General features: G+C 42.3%; 1 protein-coding gene across 2 annotated transcripts in view; it reads right to left on the bottom strand.

Annotated features, from left to right (window-relative positions):
- The window catches only part of lrp4 (low density lipoprotein receptor-related protein 4), a 122,980-nt gene extending 105,163 nt beyond the window's left edge, over positions 1-17,817 (bottom strand). For both annotated transcript variants that reach the window (XM_086179464.1, XM_086179474.1), the window contains exon 1: positions 17,290-17,817. In XM_086179464.1, the coding sequence (XP_086035590.1) occupies positions 17,290-17,350 (61 nt within the window). In that variant the 5' untranslated portion in view covers positions 17,351-17,817. The remainder of the gene's footprint in view (positions 1-17,289) is intronic.
- Positions 17,818-18,857: the final 1,040 nt, after the last annotated feature.

The following is an 18,857-nucleotide window of genomic DNA, read 5'->3' as shown; positions in this document are numbered from 1 at the left end:
TGACCTATACAATACATTTTCTCAAACGTTCTGGTTTTATTTTCTAGAAATTCTCAAGGCCTGGACATTGCCATTTTTCAAATTACATGACATTCTCCAGCAGACAAACCCCTCATCCCAATGACATGAGCAATTTCAGAAGTCACTATGTTTACGAGCATGTGCCCTCCTCCCCGCCATCAGCCAAGGTGGCAGTAATCTATCGACATCTAAAGTAGCCTGTAGGAGGACAGGTAGTCAGAAAGACCACTGACATTGTCAGGACGCATTTGTTCATGTCCCCTAAGTGCTGGTCTTTCTTGAGTGTATAAAGGAGGTTGGGCTGTATAAATCAATCCCCCGAGGGCAGGTACAGTAAGTCGATGCTGTCATTACAGCTGTTGGTTAAACCTTCTGGACGACTACAGACACCACGGTATCCTATCAGGTAATTACCATCATCAGAAGCAAGTGTTAACATATCTCTGGACCTTATGTACATGCATTGCACACCTGACAGCTCTCAAAGATCTCATGTACAATTAAAGACTGAATCTTGCAAGATGGTAATTGCAGCACATATGTGAATCTACTGTCATGAACATCAATGATGCTAACTTGTGTCTACCATCAATAATTTTTCTGGCATCTCCAACCCATTTGACATTGACGAAATCCAACTTACTTGCTTCCTTCCAATGTGTTTTTTTTTCTGGTTTGTAATTAAAATATTCAAACTATTTATTTATAAAGCCCTTTATATGGGTCCAACTAGATAGTGAGTGATTCATTTCTACTGATGTAAACAATTTGGCTCTTATGGAAAATATAGGGAATATGAAAGAACCTGAAACCATCAAACCATCTTGGATAGTAAGAGACTGAAGATGAACAGACCTGCTTGGACACTGACCAGGGGCTTTCAATTACTCAGTCCAACCTGACATCCTCTAGCATGCTGCTACAGCCTATGGGGATGTTCCAGGCCTGGATCTGATTTAACTGTGCCCCAGATTTCCTCTTCCTCCTAGGGCTTACACCTGGACAGGATCTGTAGGTAGCACTAGTCTCTTCGGTCTGGACAAAAACATCCCTGCCTACGCTATTCCAATCGCTGTGACTGTGAGAGCCTTTAGGCTGCTTGACACACTATATTTCAGTCTTTTTTCAGTCTTAGCAAGGGGAAAACAGCATGAATTTGTATTTGTTTCCTGTAACAAAATGGGCAAATGATTGCCCCCATGTTGAAACTTTTGACACATCTCGCAAGATTTCTAGGGGTTACATCTGACTCGGGTCAAACCACTAAACTATGTAGTCCTCTCCTTTAATCACAGACAAAAGCACAGCCATACTGTGTGGATTAAGTTTAGGAAAACCACAGAGCCTCCAGCCTGTTCCTGACTGCCCAGCAATCCAGAGGGCCTGTCCGCAGTTCTCCAAAATACAACAATTATCCCCACATGAGCTTGTGTTGTCCCCACCATATATGATAATGACAAAAAGCGGGCACTCAAGGCCAAGGCCTCCCAGTTGAAAACCATTTATACACAAAAATAACAAAAGAAGTGGAACAAGCCTTTGAGAGAAACCATTTTGGGCCATGATTGTGATGTAGAGCAAGCTCTTATAAGCTTAACGAAAACGAGGACAATGTGAAACGATGGACTTTGCCAAACATAGATGAATTTGTCTCTTGATGGCCAATACAATAATTTTAAGTAGGTGCTTCTCAGATTAGAAGCCCCATAGATCAACCACCAAGCAACAAAAGTGGAAAATTATGGTGACCCAATTAATGCTGACTCTCAGCAGAGTATTGTTGAGGCTCGCTTCAGTTCACTTCATTCAAGGCAGATGGTTCCCCTGGTTCTGGTGGATAGTCTTGTTGTTGTTATCATCTTTCCCTTAGTTTGCCTCAAGGCACAGACTAATTTTTGCCCCTGGGAGAGGCCACTACACATGTCCTCAGGCAAAGTCACTGTAATACTTTATCGCACAGAATTATTCTGTTTTCCTTCCCCTTCTCCATTCTTCCTGCCAGCTTCTGCTTTTTGATCATTTTCAAGACTTTAAGAAATCCCCCTGAACTCATACATCTTTTTCAAATACATCCCAAATATAAGCGATGTAGGTTCACAAGAATTCAATGTCAGGATCCTGTCCAACACCAACTTTAGTTTTACGCAGAATACTGACAATGGCTGACATTGATATTTTGTTGGTTTTCAGTTGCTGGTAAGAGGCCTTGTGATAGACCCAGAACATGCTGGAGGGATTGTACATCTCATCTTGCCTGGGACTACCTCAGAATCCCCCAGGTGGAGATGGAGTTCACTGCTGGGGAAAGGGATGTCTTGTTTATTGGATACACTGGCAGAATTTGAATGGATCAAAACTGTGTTGTTAACTACCTGAATTCAATGTTTTCCAAATATTTAGGTCTAGAAAAGCTGAAATTTCATTCGCTGTGTTTTGACCTTGTTTTTCGTCGTTGTTGTTGTTGTTGATTTAAGGTCCGCTGGGTGTGTGTCAACAGACCAAAGTTGTGTTTTTAAGGTAAACTTGTTTTTTTTGTTGTTTTTTTATAAGGTGTCAATTTGTCACGTTGCCCACGGGGATCAATAAATTGAACAAAATATAGCATGACTGCAATCTGAGTGAAGCAATACAGTTACTGCAACAAAAGGTAATCATAGTGGCAGGAATAACAAAAATCCAATCTATCTATTCTGCAACCAAGAGTTATCTTTCCAACTAAACCAGGGTATAGCAGGTAGGTCAAGAAAACATCCCTTACTTTAGACTTTCAACTGAAACTGACCCCGCTGTAATCACGTTCCTATATTTATGAATGTGATGAAGCCATGGAAGCCTAGTGAATCAGACATCTGACCTCAAACTGGCAGATAAACATCACCAAACAGTACAGCTTTTGTTTATGACATGGAGAGCTGGTGCAGCAAGCCTGATGTGGTTGTCTGGCGAAGGAAGACAGACTTCACTTCCAGCACAAAAACAGCCTGCATGACACTGTGTGCCAGAGAGCAGGATTTTTCATTCCATATATTTCTTTCACGGAGCAATTTGTGATTAAGCATATCAAATAACACTAAACTTGCCTGGAAGCAACGTCTTGTAATTGCTCATTTCGTTAAGGCAGTGCAGAAATGTAGAAAAACAGGTCAATGCTAGATGAGATGTGATTAGTTGATTGCTACAGAACCGGTACAGTCATTTATCCCCAAACTATTCTTTCACCCTTCTCTTGTAGTATACATATTCACATGCCTCAGTCTGTAATAATGTAATAAAATGATGTTATCTCTTCTGTTTACAGTAAATTCTAAACAAACAAATTATGGCACCAGCTCTCTGTCAGTCAGCTCGGCCAACCATGGGTCTTTATCATGTCACTGCTGAGCTCACATTTATTCTGAAGGTGCTGTTATGAAACACTGAGTGGGAGTTGTAGTATTATACATAGCTGCCTGTGTAGGCCAACTCTTTAATCAGTCGTTGTAATTGCCGGGATGGACTTTGAACCACAGACGTATTTGTCTCTGCTTTTCATCCATGGCTAACCGAGGGGGGGGGGGGGGGGGGGGGGTCAGCGAGCACTCTGGTCTGAGCCATGCACTGCTCCTGCCTGAGCCCTGCAAGCAGCCAAGCATGGAGGAGCATCGGAGGGGTCACGAACAGATGAAAGAGTTTTGGCTAAGAGTGGGATAGAGAAGGAGAAGAAACAGAATGAAGGGGGTGTAGTGGCTCAGGAGCAGGAAGACGGAGAACTGCTGTGGTGAAGGGGAAGAATATGATGGTACGTAAGTCCCCAGTGGCAGATTGAGTTCTTTGAGGAGCCCAAACAAGACTCTCCTCTGAATACTAAGACCTTTCATAGAGGCGACACTGCTACAGAGACCCAACTCCAAAGCCTACTCCTTTGAGGCCCCTGCGATATATGGGGCTTTCAACTACTTGTGCAAGAGTAGGCCTAATTGGAAGTCGGGGCGATACAAGAAGGGGGTTAGGGAGGCGGGAGCAGAGGAGTTAGGAGAAGAAGAGAGGCAAGGAGGGGTGCTTGATTTAAAAGGCCATTGTTTTAACAAGTACATTCTACCTCCCCCTCCTTTCTCCTCATGGCCTCCCCTTCAGATGCCCACACTCCTAAGAGTCAAAAGGCGGCGTTTAGCCCCTGTGAACGGCGAGGGGCTGGGCTTGTTTTGACACTTTGTCCTCCTTAGCTTCTGTGAAAAGAACTCGCTTCTATGGACCACTCGAGTTCATTAGGGAGTGCAGCTCTTTCAGTTGTGTCCTCATTCCAGATCCAGGCCTCAATGGGGCCTCCAAAGCCCTTCACTGTTTGTTTAATAAAGTGCCTCACCACCTCAACAACTAACACCTCAATTTTCCTCATCACAAGCCTGCATGAGGAACTGCCTGCAGGGTGAGGATCCACTAAAAGAAAATGGAGAGAAAGAAAAGGACAAAAGAATAGGGAAAAGGGTGACGACACATGGCCGAAAAGGAAGGAGTGGGAGACATATGTTGTTGTTTCTCCTTAAAAAAGTACAACACAAGTGAAGCGCTCTCTCTCTCTCTCTCTCTCTCTCTCTCTCCCTCTCCCTCTCCACGTTTGTCCGTGTTTGTGTGTATCTGGGGTCAGATTTCCGCTCTCACACTTTTTGGTGACATCACTGTGCGTCAGTATCGAGGGGACAAAAGTGAAAGATGTCACTCTAGAAGGGCAAAGGCACAGTGAGATCATACGCACCCTGAGGAAGTCTCCGCTGCCCCTATGTGAGTCTCAGCGTGCACAAGAACGCCATTCAAGATCAGTTCTGTCAGACAGCAAAACTCAGATAAGTGTACACCTCAGATTTACTAGCTACCATTTGGTTTGCTATGGCAAACTTCTATTTAATTCTATGCTGTGGCAGCGGGGCTTTAGTAGTCAACACTGAATATTCTAAATGGTTTCAATACTACATTCACTATGATTTCACTGGTACGAGCTATGCTCACCTTCAATTCTCTGGGGACAGCAAGTTGACGACCCACAAGAGTATCATGCCCATATAGACTCATGGTCATGATGTTTTGTCTTCAGTTGTCTCATTCAAGCCAGGTCAGTAAGGCAGTATTCAATTTTTCACATATGAAAATTTTACAAAGATATACGATATTACCGTCTGACTAGACTCCGGGCAAACTGAAACCCGTGGCCTATCGGAACATGCTATGTCCACGAGGTTACTCATGAGGTGTAGTTAAGCAGGCACAATTCTTAGCATTTGATTCAAACCATTTCACAACCAACACATTAGTCAGACAACCAATGACCGGAGTAACAAAACTGGGGCAACTTTCCCTTAGAGTTACAATAGAATTCCACTGATTGTGAACGTTCTCACACAAACTGTCTGGTTACATCAGCAAAGGTCCAGATAATCAAATTCAGTAAAATATATTGTCCAAAATAATTGATTACATCAATAAATGCTGACAAACTGCTGCTGCATCATTTCAAATGAAGCAGCAGATGCTAGTATTCTCTGGGGTATGTATGTTCAAGGGTTTTTTTGCAGTGTTGAAAATATTAACTCATTACATCAACCGACACTTCCAATACATTGACAACTCTTAAAATCCCCCTCTGTTCTATGTTTTTCTTCCTATAGTCAAACATTTGGTGGCAGCACGGTGGTGCAGTGGTCAGCACTGTCCCCTCACAGCAAGAAGGTTCCAGGTTCCAGTCCCGGCTCCATCACAGGATCTTTCTGTGTGAGTCTCCATGTTCTCCCTGTTCCTGTGTGGGTTCTCTCTGGTACTCCAGCTTCCTCCCACAGTCCAAAGACATCAAGAGGGGACGAGGCTGATTGATACTCTAAATTGACTGTAGGTGTGACTGTGAGTGTGAATGGTTGTCTGTCTCTATGTGTTGGTCCTGTGATGGACTGGTGACCTGTCCAGGGTGAACCCCGCCTCTTACCTGAAGGCAGCTAGGATAGGCTCCACCCCCCCATGACCCTTAACAGGATAAGCGGTAGAAAATGGATGGATGGATGGAAGGATGGATGGAAGGATAGATAGTCAAACATTTGATCTTCACTGCTGAACCTGCAGACTTTGACACTTGATGGCTGTTTTCACATTCACTCAGTCAAGAGTTAAAATTCTCTGGTGAAAATCTGACTAGAAGAGGCAGAAACCAATCCTGGTACAATACTCATCATATACAAGTATGATGAGACAACCTGAAACCTTCAGTGCACAAACACTGAAAATGGATTTAACTGAGACAAAAAGACAAGATTCCAGCAGTTAGCGAGATTAAAAATACTCGCATTTATTCTGGCATTTTTAATAGATGGAGAGGGATTTTAATGCGGTAATTACATATCAGTACATTTTGGACAATTTCTATCTGAAATGTCTGAATAAATGTGTGGAATGTATCTTTAAGTAATTTATCAAGCAAAAAATGGAAATATTAAATGGTTCCTGCTTCTTTTATATAGTTATTTCGCGATTGAGATAAATAAAATAAATGGACTTTCATTTGTATCAGCCAAAAATATTTTCTTATTGAGTGGTTTTGCAACAAAGCAATGTATAAATTAACTGTCATTAAAACTTAAAGTATTGTCTATCCTCTCTTGTACTGTATCATAGTAACAGACACTGTAATCCTTTGAAAGCTAAAGCAGATTTCTGTGTGTGAGATTATTTGCATGTGTATTTAATTCCATAGGCACTGCTGCATGTCTCCTGCTGGTTTCAATGACTGGAAGGACATCAGATACTTAGCAGGTGCTTCCCTGCAGTTGTAATTTCTCAGGGAGGTGTGGGAGGGAAAGCCGACACCGGCATACCACATGTTCTAACTGTAAGCAACATGATCACAAAGTCACCCACGTCTGCTCAGCTGTTTTCCTACAAAGCTAAATGATACACGATCCTCAGCTGGTATATGGACAGACAATACGTGGGAGTTTTGGTTTGACTGTGTTGGAAATTTCTGAAATTATCAATGACATAAGCAATTAACAATTAACCTGATTTATTTTACAGCTCATGTAGCAATCACTCATACTTTAGTGTTTCATGGGCCTCACTAGAATCTTAGAATACTTTTTTGTTTGGACCTTTTTTTTTTTTAGGGAGAGGATTTTCAATTTTGTCATCTTCACCTCTGAAAATTTGGAAAGATACCCTGCCCAAGTGTTTAGACACAAAAAAACAATTTAAGCTCCACTTCATTCCTGTACATTACTGACAGTGTGAACTTCCACACAGGATTTAGTCGTGTGAGCTGGTGAAAGTGTGTGCTGCATTTAGCGTGTGTGGGGTCTCAGTCGAGTCACATCATACTCAAATCTAATCTGGAGCCTGAAATGAAAGAAAGGTGTGTGTGTGTGTGTTTATTTCCCAACATATGCCACACACGCTGTGTGTGCATGCTGGCATGTTGAGGGAGATGAGGAGCCTTCATTCAGGGGCCTTTTGAAGGTGATCTGTGAGACAGCTGCTGGCCCCTATCTGCAGTACCCCAACTGTTGTACACAGAAAAGAACGGTAAAAAGGTTGTGACCATGAGCTGCCTGAAAGACGTTGATGGTGCTGAGGAGAAGAGAACCAGAGATATGATCAGCAAAAGGGAAAAGTTTAAAAAAAAAAAAAAGTTCCACAGGACAAAAGGGGAGCTTTGCCTGAGCAATACCTGCACGACTTACACGACGACAGCGGCCGACGACAGCAGCATGTCGCTCTGGGACGGGATTCTCCTCACAAAATCTCTTCTGAATATAACATTGAACAGCCGCCTCTGAGAAGTTACAGAGGGAATGACACAGAGTCATAGTCAAATACCAATCACCATAAGGAGTGCACTCACACAATCCACTGGCTTAGTACTCTTCTGAAGCATGATTGTCCCTCCTCCCCACTCCTTCGCTGGCCTGCGCTTACATTGCTCCAGGCCTGACCTGGTCTGCGTCATCACTGAGCTGTACATGAGAGCCTGACATTCGATTTGGAGTCCTGCATGTCAGAGTTTATTTCATGAGTCACAAGAGCGAGACGGGACTTCAGATTCTCCTGCTCAGGAACTGCCAATGAAATATAGCTTTTCAGCTGACTCTGGGACAGTCCCTGCCTGTTCATTGTCCCTGCTTAATCCACTAACAAACAAATGAATAAATCTTGCTGGTTGGGCCAGGAGTAAAAAAATCCACAGCCATGTCAGGCCCAAAAGGTGCACCACTAACTCTAGGTTCAGCAGCACATACAATACATCCTTGTGCCTTCCTCATGTTGTAAAATCACTCATGGTGCATCTGGACAACCGAATCCCAACATATATCTGTGTCTAATCTGTAAGAGTTTGCTCATTGCATGTGTGAAATCTGTACAAGGCCGATTATTTAGTCAACAGCCTCATAACGCTGGAATCACTCCTTTTTGTCTGCTGAGCTGCTACATTCCCCCATGTCCACCTTCCATGCCTGCGCTTGTGCTCTTGCCCACTTCGTCCCACCTTAATAGGACCAAGACCGCACACCATGCCAGGGCGCAGGACAGAGCGCAGACAGGAGTAACAAATTAACCGGTGTACTTGTGCTCTTGGGCACGGTACAGATTGCCCAGTGTGAGTGAGCCCAAATTTGCTTAATAAATCACATTTGACCATTTTCAGTTGAGGCCACAATCAGATTGTGAAATAAGGAGGAACGCATAAGTTAAGTTATGTTGTTGGTCAGATCATCTTTGGATGCAGAGGAAGGGGGCAAGCAGCTGCCCAACTGTGAGTATTTGATTCTCAAAAATAGATTTTCTACACCAAATACAATGGGCAATTAAGTGGGTTTTTTTGTTCCATTTGTGAGGGGAAGAAGGATCTCACTCTGACACCAATTCACAGAAGAAGTCCATCTCCCTGTTTCCATGAGCAGTATACAGAAATCCCTGTTTGTGAGCTGCAATACAGTCTAGCTGAAAGTAAATGAAGTCCAGTTCATGAAGAAGCCTGCCATTCTCTGGGGTTATTTATACCCTAAACTCTCACCAAATCTGCTCTTTGTCCACAGGAGGAAACCAAAGTTAGTAGATATAAAAGATATAGCTTTTCTTTTAAGTATGCAGAGGAATAATTTTTAACAAAATGAACATGAGTCTTAAATACTTTCATTCTCCAAAACTTACATTAAAAAGACAGATGTCAGCAATGTGACGGGCTGTCTGAAAACGTTCTGACTGCCCTGCCCTGTCTGTGGTACTCTGGCCACGAGCCCATTTGTTCTTACGGGAAATGTAAATATATACATTTTAAAAAAGACTCAGTAATTAGCCCCAACAGCTGGCCACTGGACAACAGGACAACATTTTGCACTTCTCTGGGACTATTTTCAGCCTAAAAAACACTTGGTGGGTGTACGCAGGATTATGTCAGACTAAGTGACAGCACGTATGCTGCTGAAACAAGTCGCCTTGTGCTGCAGTGCGACTACTTGCTATGTTTTTAATACTGTTTGAGCAAAGATTTAAGTCTACGTAAACAGAATAAGGCATAAAACATGTTGGCTTGACAGACAATACTGATAGAGGGATAGATTCATTCATTTGTCAGATTTTCAGGAAGCTTGCCATGTTTTTTATGAGTGATCTTGGCAAATTAAAAATCTCCTCTAAAAATCAGCTGCAACAATGGCTATCAGTTTAAAAAGAGACCTTTTCTGCTTTCCATATTTCCTGTCATAATGTTATAAAATCAGATGTTCATATTAAATGTGGCCAAAATTTCAAATAATGATGTAAACATATGTAAAACTAATCCCTTTGAGTAGAAATCTCAGGCTTTGGACTGCTCTGAATACGAGGTTTTCTACTTTTGTCTCATTGCAGATGTATGGACACGGTCATGTGTTGCCCCTTGACAGTCTTCCAGAAGGTGGCCAATTGTTGGAAAGGGCCCTTAAAGGGAGAGACAAGCAAAAAGCTAAAAAAGACAGAACTGGTAAACTGCATAAAAAGGACAGTATAACATAAAAAAATGTTTAAATAATGAAAAAAATAGCACTTGAAATGAGCCTTATAAAAATAGCGCCCCCCCCCCCCCCAATCAATTAGTTGGATAGCAGTAATTTCATCCAGCTAAATAAACCCTCGATGGGCCATTCATTTCCAAGAGTGATTTGACCCCTAATAAATTGTTCTGATGTTTCTTTCGCACTGTAAGTTTTTTCTAATCCATATGTTTGCTCTTGTGGCCTGTTGCACAAATTAACCCCTTAGACACGCTGAAAATATGTCACCCCCCCCCCCCCGACATCAGACAAACGTCTCCTGTTTGTCCGCAAAGAGGCTCCCATCATGTCTCAGTTTTCGAGACAATGCAGTGGAATGGTGGCTTATTTATAATGCATGACTGTAACTATATCCAGCGACTAAAAGAAGCCTTGTTAAGCAACAATCCGCTGAAGCCTTGATCATTTTTTTATGGCTTCTTCTAAATTTTTTTTCCCAGAGTTTCAGTCGCAACCCAAAGTCAAAGCAGGAAAAATATAGCTACCGAAGAATTAAGTTAATATGGATCTGTAAAAGTGTGTGTCCTTCAAAATGTCTTTGTGTCCCTGCCCCCCTCCCCTGGTTGTGCTCAGACAGTGAGTCTCCAGCACTGCTTATCTTTCTGTCCTCTACAGCAGACCCCCGCTGAGACAGAGAACCAGGGTTTATTACGGTCTCCAATAATCTGCAACCCCTTAGGAACTCAAATTCATACTACATGGCCTTTAAAAAAAAAAAAGACAAGCGTCCCTTTCGATGCTAAACCGCTGCTGTGATGGGGACTGAATTTCATATTACAAGTCGTTTAAAAGACAGAAAACAGTATCAATGTGACAGTGTACTTGTATTTTGACAAACTTGTGCCCATGCGAGATGGCTGTTGTGTAACTGAAGCCATACTGTTTTATAATTCAGATGCTGCTGTATTTACGGTTGCCAGTTTAAACCAATTCCAGATGACAATGGATTTGATTTATAATACAAAGCATCATCTTGTATTCATTCTCAGACACAATCGTACCAAGAGAGAGGGCTACTTAGCTTTCACTCTCTTTCTCAAGAAAACTTAATCACAGGGATTTTATGTCCAACGTCAACTCATCACTAGAAAAACTCTTTATTAGCTAAGCTACATGAGCTAGTGGGTGAACTCCTGTGGTTTTTGGCGCTGAGCTAACAGCTAACAAATTAGTGAGCTGGGACATGCTAGTCAGTCACGTCAGTCTTGCACGTGTTCAAAGTTCCATCAACTTTGAGGAGCACCTGTCTCCAGCAAGATGACCTCTGCCAAACTCATCAAAAAAACAAAAAAAACAAAAAAAAAGAAGCCATTTTTGACTATGTTCAACTACTCTGCCCCAAAATATCATTGGTTCTTTGGGCCATGCAAACCCCTCAGCAAGTATGGTGAAAATTAGCCTCAATTTTTGCTTAATCCTGCTCACAAACATCACCGAAGACATTCCGTCCTACAAGAGATCATTAAGAGTTACGGTGAAGAGCAGTTTACAAGCTACTTGTTAGCTGTCTGTTAGAAAGTTAATTGGAATGAAATAAAAACCCATGTGAAATTGCCTTCATCAACCTAAGCAGCTTGAGACCGTTAAAACCACCTGCTTCTTTCTATGCCAGCTACACTGACTTTGTTTGTTTGCTTACATTGTGCGCTTCAACCTGACATCTGTGACATATATTAGTGCTGTGAACATAATTGAATTAGGCCCCAGAGCTGTGGAATCATGTTCTGAAATCAGAAACGACCCCAAAAACTAGGGCCTGGGGGTCTCACACAGGAGGCTGGCCTCTGCGATGAGAGAGTCAAGTGATTTATAGGAAGGTGGAGGAACATGAGGAGAGGAATGTGGGTGGATGGGGGGGTTGGTGGGCTCTGAGACATGACATTTATCCATATGAGAATATTGGAGGGGGGCTGGGACTCAAGTAATCACAGGTTACCTCCACTGCTACCTTGGAGGTGCAATTCCATCCCTTCAGCAGAGAAACACAAAGCACAGTGGGGGTATCAGATGGCCCACTCTGCCTTCTCCAATGAAAGCAAAAGCTTGGCCAGCACCAACCTAACCAGCTAAACGAAGGGAAGGCGCGCACGCACGCGCGCGCACACACACACACACACACACACACACACACACACACACACACACTCAGGCCGGAAAATCACAAACCCATACAGCAGCTTTAGTCTGACATCCATTATTAGCCTCTTTTAAACAGCCTATTTGAGGTGGGAATGTCGCACTGTTATTATACCTCACCATTCTGTACAAAATTCACCAAGACCACACGGGGACACATGTCCCGCCATAAAGCCAACATGGAGCTAGTTGCAGTAATCACAATCGGCATTTGTTTAAAAAGGAGAGTCGGCTAGACATTGATACTGATCTGTTACATGTCACGCCTCTGATTGCCGAACACTGCCGTGCTATCTAAAACCACACACCGGGATGGCAATACGCCAGCCGACTTTGATTCAGTGTCACTAGGATGGAAGACGTCTTAGAGGCAGTGCTGAAGAATCTCTGTGCAGGCTAATGAAACCCTCCTAATGCTCCTTCAGCCCCTGAAGAGGTTCAGCATCAACAAGAGAGTCACCAGAGTGGAAGGCAAATGTGCATCCACACCAAAACAATCAAATCCTGCCAGTAGGAAAGCCAAAAGAGAACTCCTCCGAAACAACGTTTCACTGCAAATACTGTCATTTACGTAGGGAACCAAACTAAAATCGAGATAAGATTCAAATCTGCTTGCAGGCTGAGTTATATGGACTAAACCGGCACTACCATTAATACCAACACAATTACTCCAAGGACACTTAATCAAATGTGGTGTTGGAGCTATTTTGCAAGACAAAGTCATAAATTTACATTCTAATGCTCGCTGGCTACCCGAAACCACGCCTGCGGGTACTTTGAAAAGGCCACTGAGAGCATGCGTGAGTGTGTGTTGGTCCAGAATGAGGAGCGCGATGTCAAGGGACTAATCAATCTGATGAGGGGATTCAGGCTGCGGAGAGGGGCACCGAGACCGGCACAAATCCTGAGCCACAAAGCAGAGCAGCAGAGCAAAAACAAGCTTTCAAACACCACACCCCACCTCTCCCTGTTATCCAGGAAGGCGATGTCTTTCTTTTAGCCTCTCCACTGAGAAGTACCACTTGTGTTGATTAAGGAGTAAGCTGGGAGGAAAATGTATTGACAAGTATTGAATAATTATTCACCGATTCCCTCAAGAAAAGGTGTCAAGCGAGAGGTGTTTTTGGCTCCAACATGCCAAGCTCAATCACTCCCTGGAAGATAAAAACACTCACTTCTTTTTCTGGGGATTTTACAGCGTATCCTACAGCTTTGATTAATTGCAGCAGAGCAAAAGTACGCTGTGATCCATCAGTCATCTTCTCAGCTGAGTCCAGCAAATCCTCATGAACCTCGAGGGCTTTCTGTGGTTTGAAACTTTGCCATGGCACAACCTTGAGTTTCTGTGCTGAATCTGACTCTAATACCTTACTTTGAATAACATGTGCGTGTTCTTTTTTTTTTTTTTCGTTTAACCCAAACACTCAACCTTCCGAAAGGTTTTGTTCTGTCACACAACCAACCCTCTGGTTGGATTAATTAGACCACAACAATTTGTATCACAAACGATCTGATTGAAATGTAAGTAAAGAAGAGGAAAAGACAATCAATAAGGAACAGTTCAATACTCATTCCCATCAGTATCAACTCATCTGTGGTGGGTGATAAAATCATTTGTCTTGTTTCTGATGCGCATTTTTAAGTTTTGTATCGGAGAAGGTTGCTGGAACAAATTGCCCAAATTTTGCAAGAAGAAAAAAAAGGTTTTTACCCTCTAGAAGTAGATGTGACATTTGTAGAAAAGAGTAATACTTATTTCTGCCCATGTTGATTTCACAGATATTCCCAAATTTCATCTTCATCTCTGAACGGCATACAATGTATCAAATACCAGCCGGTATTAAGAATAATCACAACTTGTCCAACTGATGGTTCTTCAAGTGATTTTTCCATGGTAGCTGGCTCTTCTTCTCTTATGTTGTTTCAGCCACGCGGGACCTATATCGCCATCTTGTGGCCATCTTTTATTGCTCCAAACCAGTTGATCAAAACGTACATTCAGAACATTTTTTTTCGTAGTATGTCCACAATTTACTTATGATTTGCACTACAATTAAATGCAAACACAAATATTGTTGGATGTTTAAACAAAAATCACAGTCACTGCAATGTGGCAGTTGTGCAGCTCTTTACTGTGCTCTGACCTGCCTCTCCTGCAAAACTGCAAATCCATTTGAGCCATTTGTCAAGCAAAGAAAAAAAAAACCCTACTGCTAGCAGCTTCTTGGTTTTATTGCCATTATAAATCAAATACCTCTGGGTTTTGGAATGATGTTTAGAGAAGAAAAAAAAACATGCAATTGTAAGATGTAGCCTTAAAATGTGGGAAATTGAAATGGACATTTGTTGCATCCCACATCCTTGTATTCTACTGTCATCACCCCCATCATTTTCCTCTTCTTCTTTGTTTGGCTTCAGCAGCTTGAACCGATTCCACACAAGCAAAGAGATGTTGGACGGACGCCCAGCTGTCAGGTTTGTACAGCAGCGCTGTCTCAGTTTAGTCCGGTCCACTTCTACAGAAGAAGACTATCATTTTATCTCACTCCTGTACGATTACAGTCAATTCTTCTTTACTGTAAACACAATTGGGATTTCCAATCGCTGTGAGATATATTGAGTCAACCCGAGAGTCTGACCAATACTTGATTGGTGAGAGACTAGGGGTCACGGAGGGACGCAGAAAGGGTGAGGGCTCGTCGAGCAAAACCTTCTTGCAGAACACACTCTACAATACGCCATTAGTCCCACTCAGCTCATTACTGCTCGAGCAGAGAAGGCATCTTGACCTCACACACATCCTGCAGACACACACTCTCGCGTGTGTGCGCGCACACACACACACACACACACACACACACACACACAGGCAGGGTAATCAATGATGAGGTCATCTGCTGTCAGTTGAGACCAGTGGCCATTACTGTACACGGCTCACAAATTAAAACCTTTAACACTTTATTAATCTATAATGGATAACTCATAATACAAGAGTAACTGATATGAAGAGCAGAAATGTCAGTGAAACTTTCACCACTACGGCAGTATTTGTGATTAAGGTCCCCTTGGAATTTGCCTTTTGTCTATAATATTTTTGGTCAATCATCTCTTTTATGCCCCTCAACAGTTAACTTTTCATTTAACTGTCAAGAAAATTTTAAGCAAACTGTGGAAATGACTCAAAAATGGAAATGAGGATTCATTGTAGTTCCATAATAAAATAGGCTACATAATGTCACCAGAAGATGGCGGTAGAAGCAGCGTTACACATGGCTGGGGCATCAGAAGAAGAGCCGCATGTTAGGTTAATTTCGGGGTTTCCATCTCTAATTCTGCACATTTAGTCCTTTTCAAAAAGAGAAAACAGCCACCTTTTCAATTTCGTATAAAAACCTGTTTTCAAAATTGAGGGGGTTTCGTTTTGTCCACCCACTCCCCCCCCCCCCCCCCCCACACACACACACACATTTTTTTTCATTTACTTCAACCTTTTCTCATGCAATACTTTAAAATACAAGTGTAAGTGTCTCCCAAACACCGGACAGCTGTGGTAGAAATCGTTTTAGTTTGACGGGCTGTCAGTCAGCTTATGTTCCATTTCTGAAGCTTTTCCATCTTAACAAATTATAACTGAGTGGTGGGAAATAATATATTTGTAAATTCAGGTCTGTTGTAATTCAGATCTTGAATCTGAAATTGACTGAAACCAGTTGCAAGCAGGTTCAACCCCAAAAATGTATTGAACTATATGCTGTGTGCAAGTGGAAAATTACAATCGTAGAAGCTGACACTCGGGGACAATGGCTGCCATGATACAAGTCCAGCCGGCTGTATGTCAGAAGAAGCCCATATAAGAGTGTGATCCCGATTAAGAGAGCAGGCAGTGGAAATGCTGATAGCGACATCCGAAAGGAAAAGAGACCCAGCTATAAATAGGAAGCGGATCATCTAGCAGAGCTTTTGTTTTCTGTTGGATATTGACTCTTATCTAGTTGACATTATGGAGACAGCCTTGTGGTGACATTTAGGGGCCGTCACAATTACCGCAACCTTTGTTTGAGGTCCAAGAAGCCAATTACAGATGTAATTTTTGCTTTCTTGCGGGGTAAACCATTTCAAGTCACTTCAGAGGGCATGCCATCTTAGTGTGTGTGTGTGTGTGTGTGTGTGTGTGTGTGTTCATGTATGATGGTGAGCCTGTTTTGTGTGTATGTGCGTGTGTGTGCGTGTGTGTGTTAAGGAATAACTTCAGTAGGGTCCTTGCATTCCAGCGGCTGTTCTAACATGTTGTAAATACAAGGTGTTAGAGAAAACATAGGAAGGGGTGGTGGAAATCACTCAGACCTATTACAGGAGCAGCTGAGGGGGGCAGGATGTAGGTTATCATAGATAAACAACTGTGTTCACCTGCAATCCCAGCAAAGAGCAGTGCTTTTTCTTTAAAACTGAAGGGAAAATAGGTTTCCATGACAGAACAAACATTTAGAGACAACTACAGTTTCAGCACATAACTTTTTTTTTCTGTTAACATCTTGAATGAGGAGCAAAAAAAAAAAAAAAAAATCCATCCTGGACTCATTTTCATTCATGTCTCATTGTCATTCAAAGTATTCGCACTAAAAGATTCATGTTTCACATCAGCCAGGACTGATGAGCGACTGAGGTGACAGCTCATTCTGAAATACACCCTCCCTCACCTGCTTTTAGTACTGAGGGGAGAAAAAAGATAAATATTCCATAAATCCATATAATCACAGACCAATAAAAACCTTTTTACTGTCTATATAACAGCAGCAGCAGCAAGGGATAATTCAAGTGCATTGGACAGTTTATGATATAAGCAGATAATTTAATATATGGCAAAAGTGTGGCGGAAAAGACAATTAAAAAGCCTTCACAAGATGAACAAAAAACAAACTTCATTGCTGTAAACCTCAGAGATGGAACCTTCCCTCCAACACTCGGAAAGCATGTTGTACTACTACTAGGTGCAAACACTGGCGAAGCGAAAATACCTCCGCTCACCTCATCCACAACACATGCCGCTTCAAGCCCGCTTGGCAGAGTTCTCACACGGGCATTTTCTTACCTGAAGTCTGGCAGAGCAGTAAAGTTACCAGGGCGCCCCACAGCACCGCTGTGAGCTGCATCTTGGACCCCGCTTCTCTCGCTCTCTCTCTTCCCCGGGATCCCCCTTTTTCCCTTCTGTTGCTTCTTTTTCTCTGTTAAATATCAACGCGCTTCTGAAACTAAAAAAAAAAAAAAAAAAAAAAAAAAAAAAAGACGCTCCGGCTAAGTTTATACCATGACTGACTGTAAATTTGCCCCTTTTCTCAGCTCGTCCTCCTCCGCCTACTCCTCCTGCGTGTGATAACGCGACAAAACCGGGATTAAAAAGTTAACTAAGAGTGGGACGGCTCCGCCACCGTCTCCAGCATGTTGTGATCCAGTTGTGGACGCTGTAGCTACCAAAAGGAGCTGTGGGCTGTACCAAAGCAGAGCTTCGGGGGGTGATTGAATAGTTAACGGTGTATTTAAGCTGACACGGACGTGAAAGCGCGACATGGACATACTGCTATCGTAGTAAAAAGTGTAGAAAATACTAAAAATTCTACATTTCCCTAATGTTTTGTTTTTTCCCCTTCTGCCTTTGTACATCCCCTCGCGTGCTCCACTATCCCGCAAAACTTTGGCCAGTCCTCAGTCTCATTGCTCTTGTTGTGTCATTTCTTTAATTACAACGTTTTCGTAAAAGCGGCTGGAAACACCAAACCAGATAATAAATTCAGACAGCATGTAGAAGCATTAATTAGCTGCTTGTGCCTCTCTTCACAGTGCTGGAGAAAAACATCTTTTTCCCCTCGTCAGCCTGTGTACTTTTAAAACGATGTTAAAGAAGAAAAGGCATCACACCGAAGCAGTTGCGGCAAACGGACAATTTTTGGAGCGGTGCGACCACATGAGGCTCATATTCACCACCACTCATTTGTAAGAAGTTGCTTCACAAAGGTGGTGAAAACACTGAAATGTAGTCAAAAATTAAAAGAAAAAAGTTTGGAAGGAGAGGATATAGTTACAACACAGGTTTAAGTTTGTGTCAAAAAAGGCTCCTTATATTGACTCTTTCTGACTTCTCTTCACTTACGTCACACTGGTTCCTACGAATGACATTGGAAGCTCAAATATTGTCTATAAAAGTTGTATAAACTAATTTTCTCAGGTTTGGACTCATAGTACCAGTTTCTTCAGAAATTTCCTATAAATTTATATACTGTATAAAAGAGTGGATGTAGCCTCAGGGACATCCTTTGTTTGTGGACTCCTGTTTTGAAGCCTTGAGTTTAGCTTTCTTTCTTTCTTTTTTTTTTTAAAACGTGTTTTGGAATAGAGAGAAATGAGAGACCACGGCAGCAACTTACCAATTGTGATTCAGCCACACCCAAATGCATCAACTACCTTATCAGGTAATGTATTCATATTTCCTAAACAAACATGCTTCAGACAGCAACAAGAAGCATCGCCCCCTAATGGCCAATTTAGGAAAAAAAGCAAGTTCAGAGCACTTGAGATTTAGCGACACTTCTCAGACTGAAAGATATGAGTAGTCTTGCAGCTCAAACATCCTAAAGACCATTTAATTCCCATAAAAACAAATAA

This window comes from Aulostomus chinensis, chromosome 2 (assembly GCF_037954235.1).
Source record: "Aulostomus chinensis isolate RoL2024-O1b breed Wild chromosome 2, RoL_Achi_v1.0, whole genome shotgun sequence".
In the NCBI taxonomy this organism is placed as follows: Eukaryota; Metazoa; Chordata; class Actinopteri; order Syngnathiformes; family Aulostomidae; genus Aulostomus; species Aulostomus chinensis.
The sequence above is the reverse complement of the archived record's forward strand: the minus strand, read 5'-3'. Positions and strand labels throughout refer to the sequence as shown.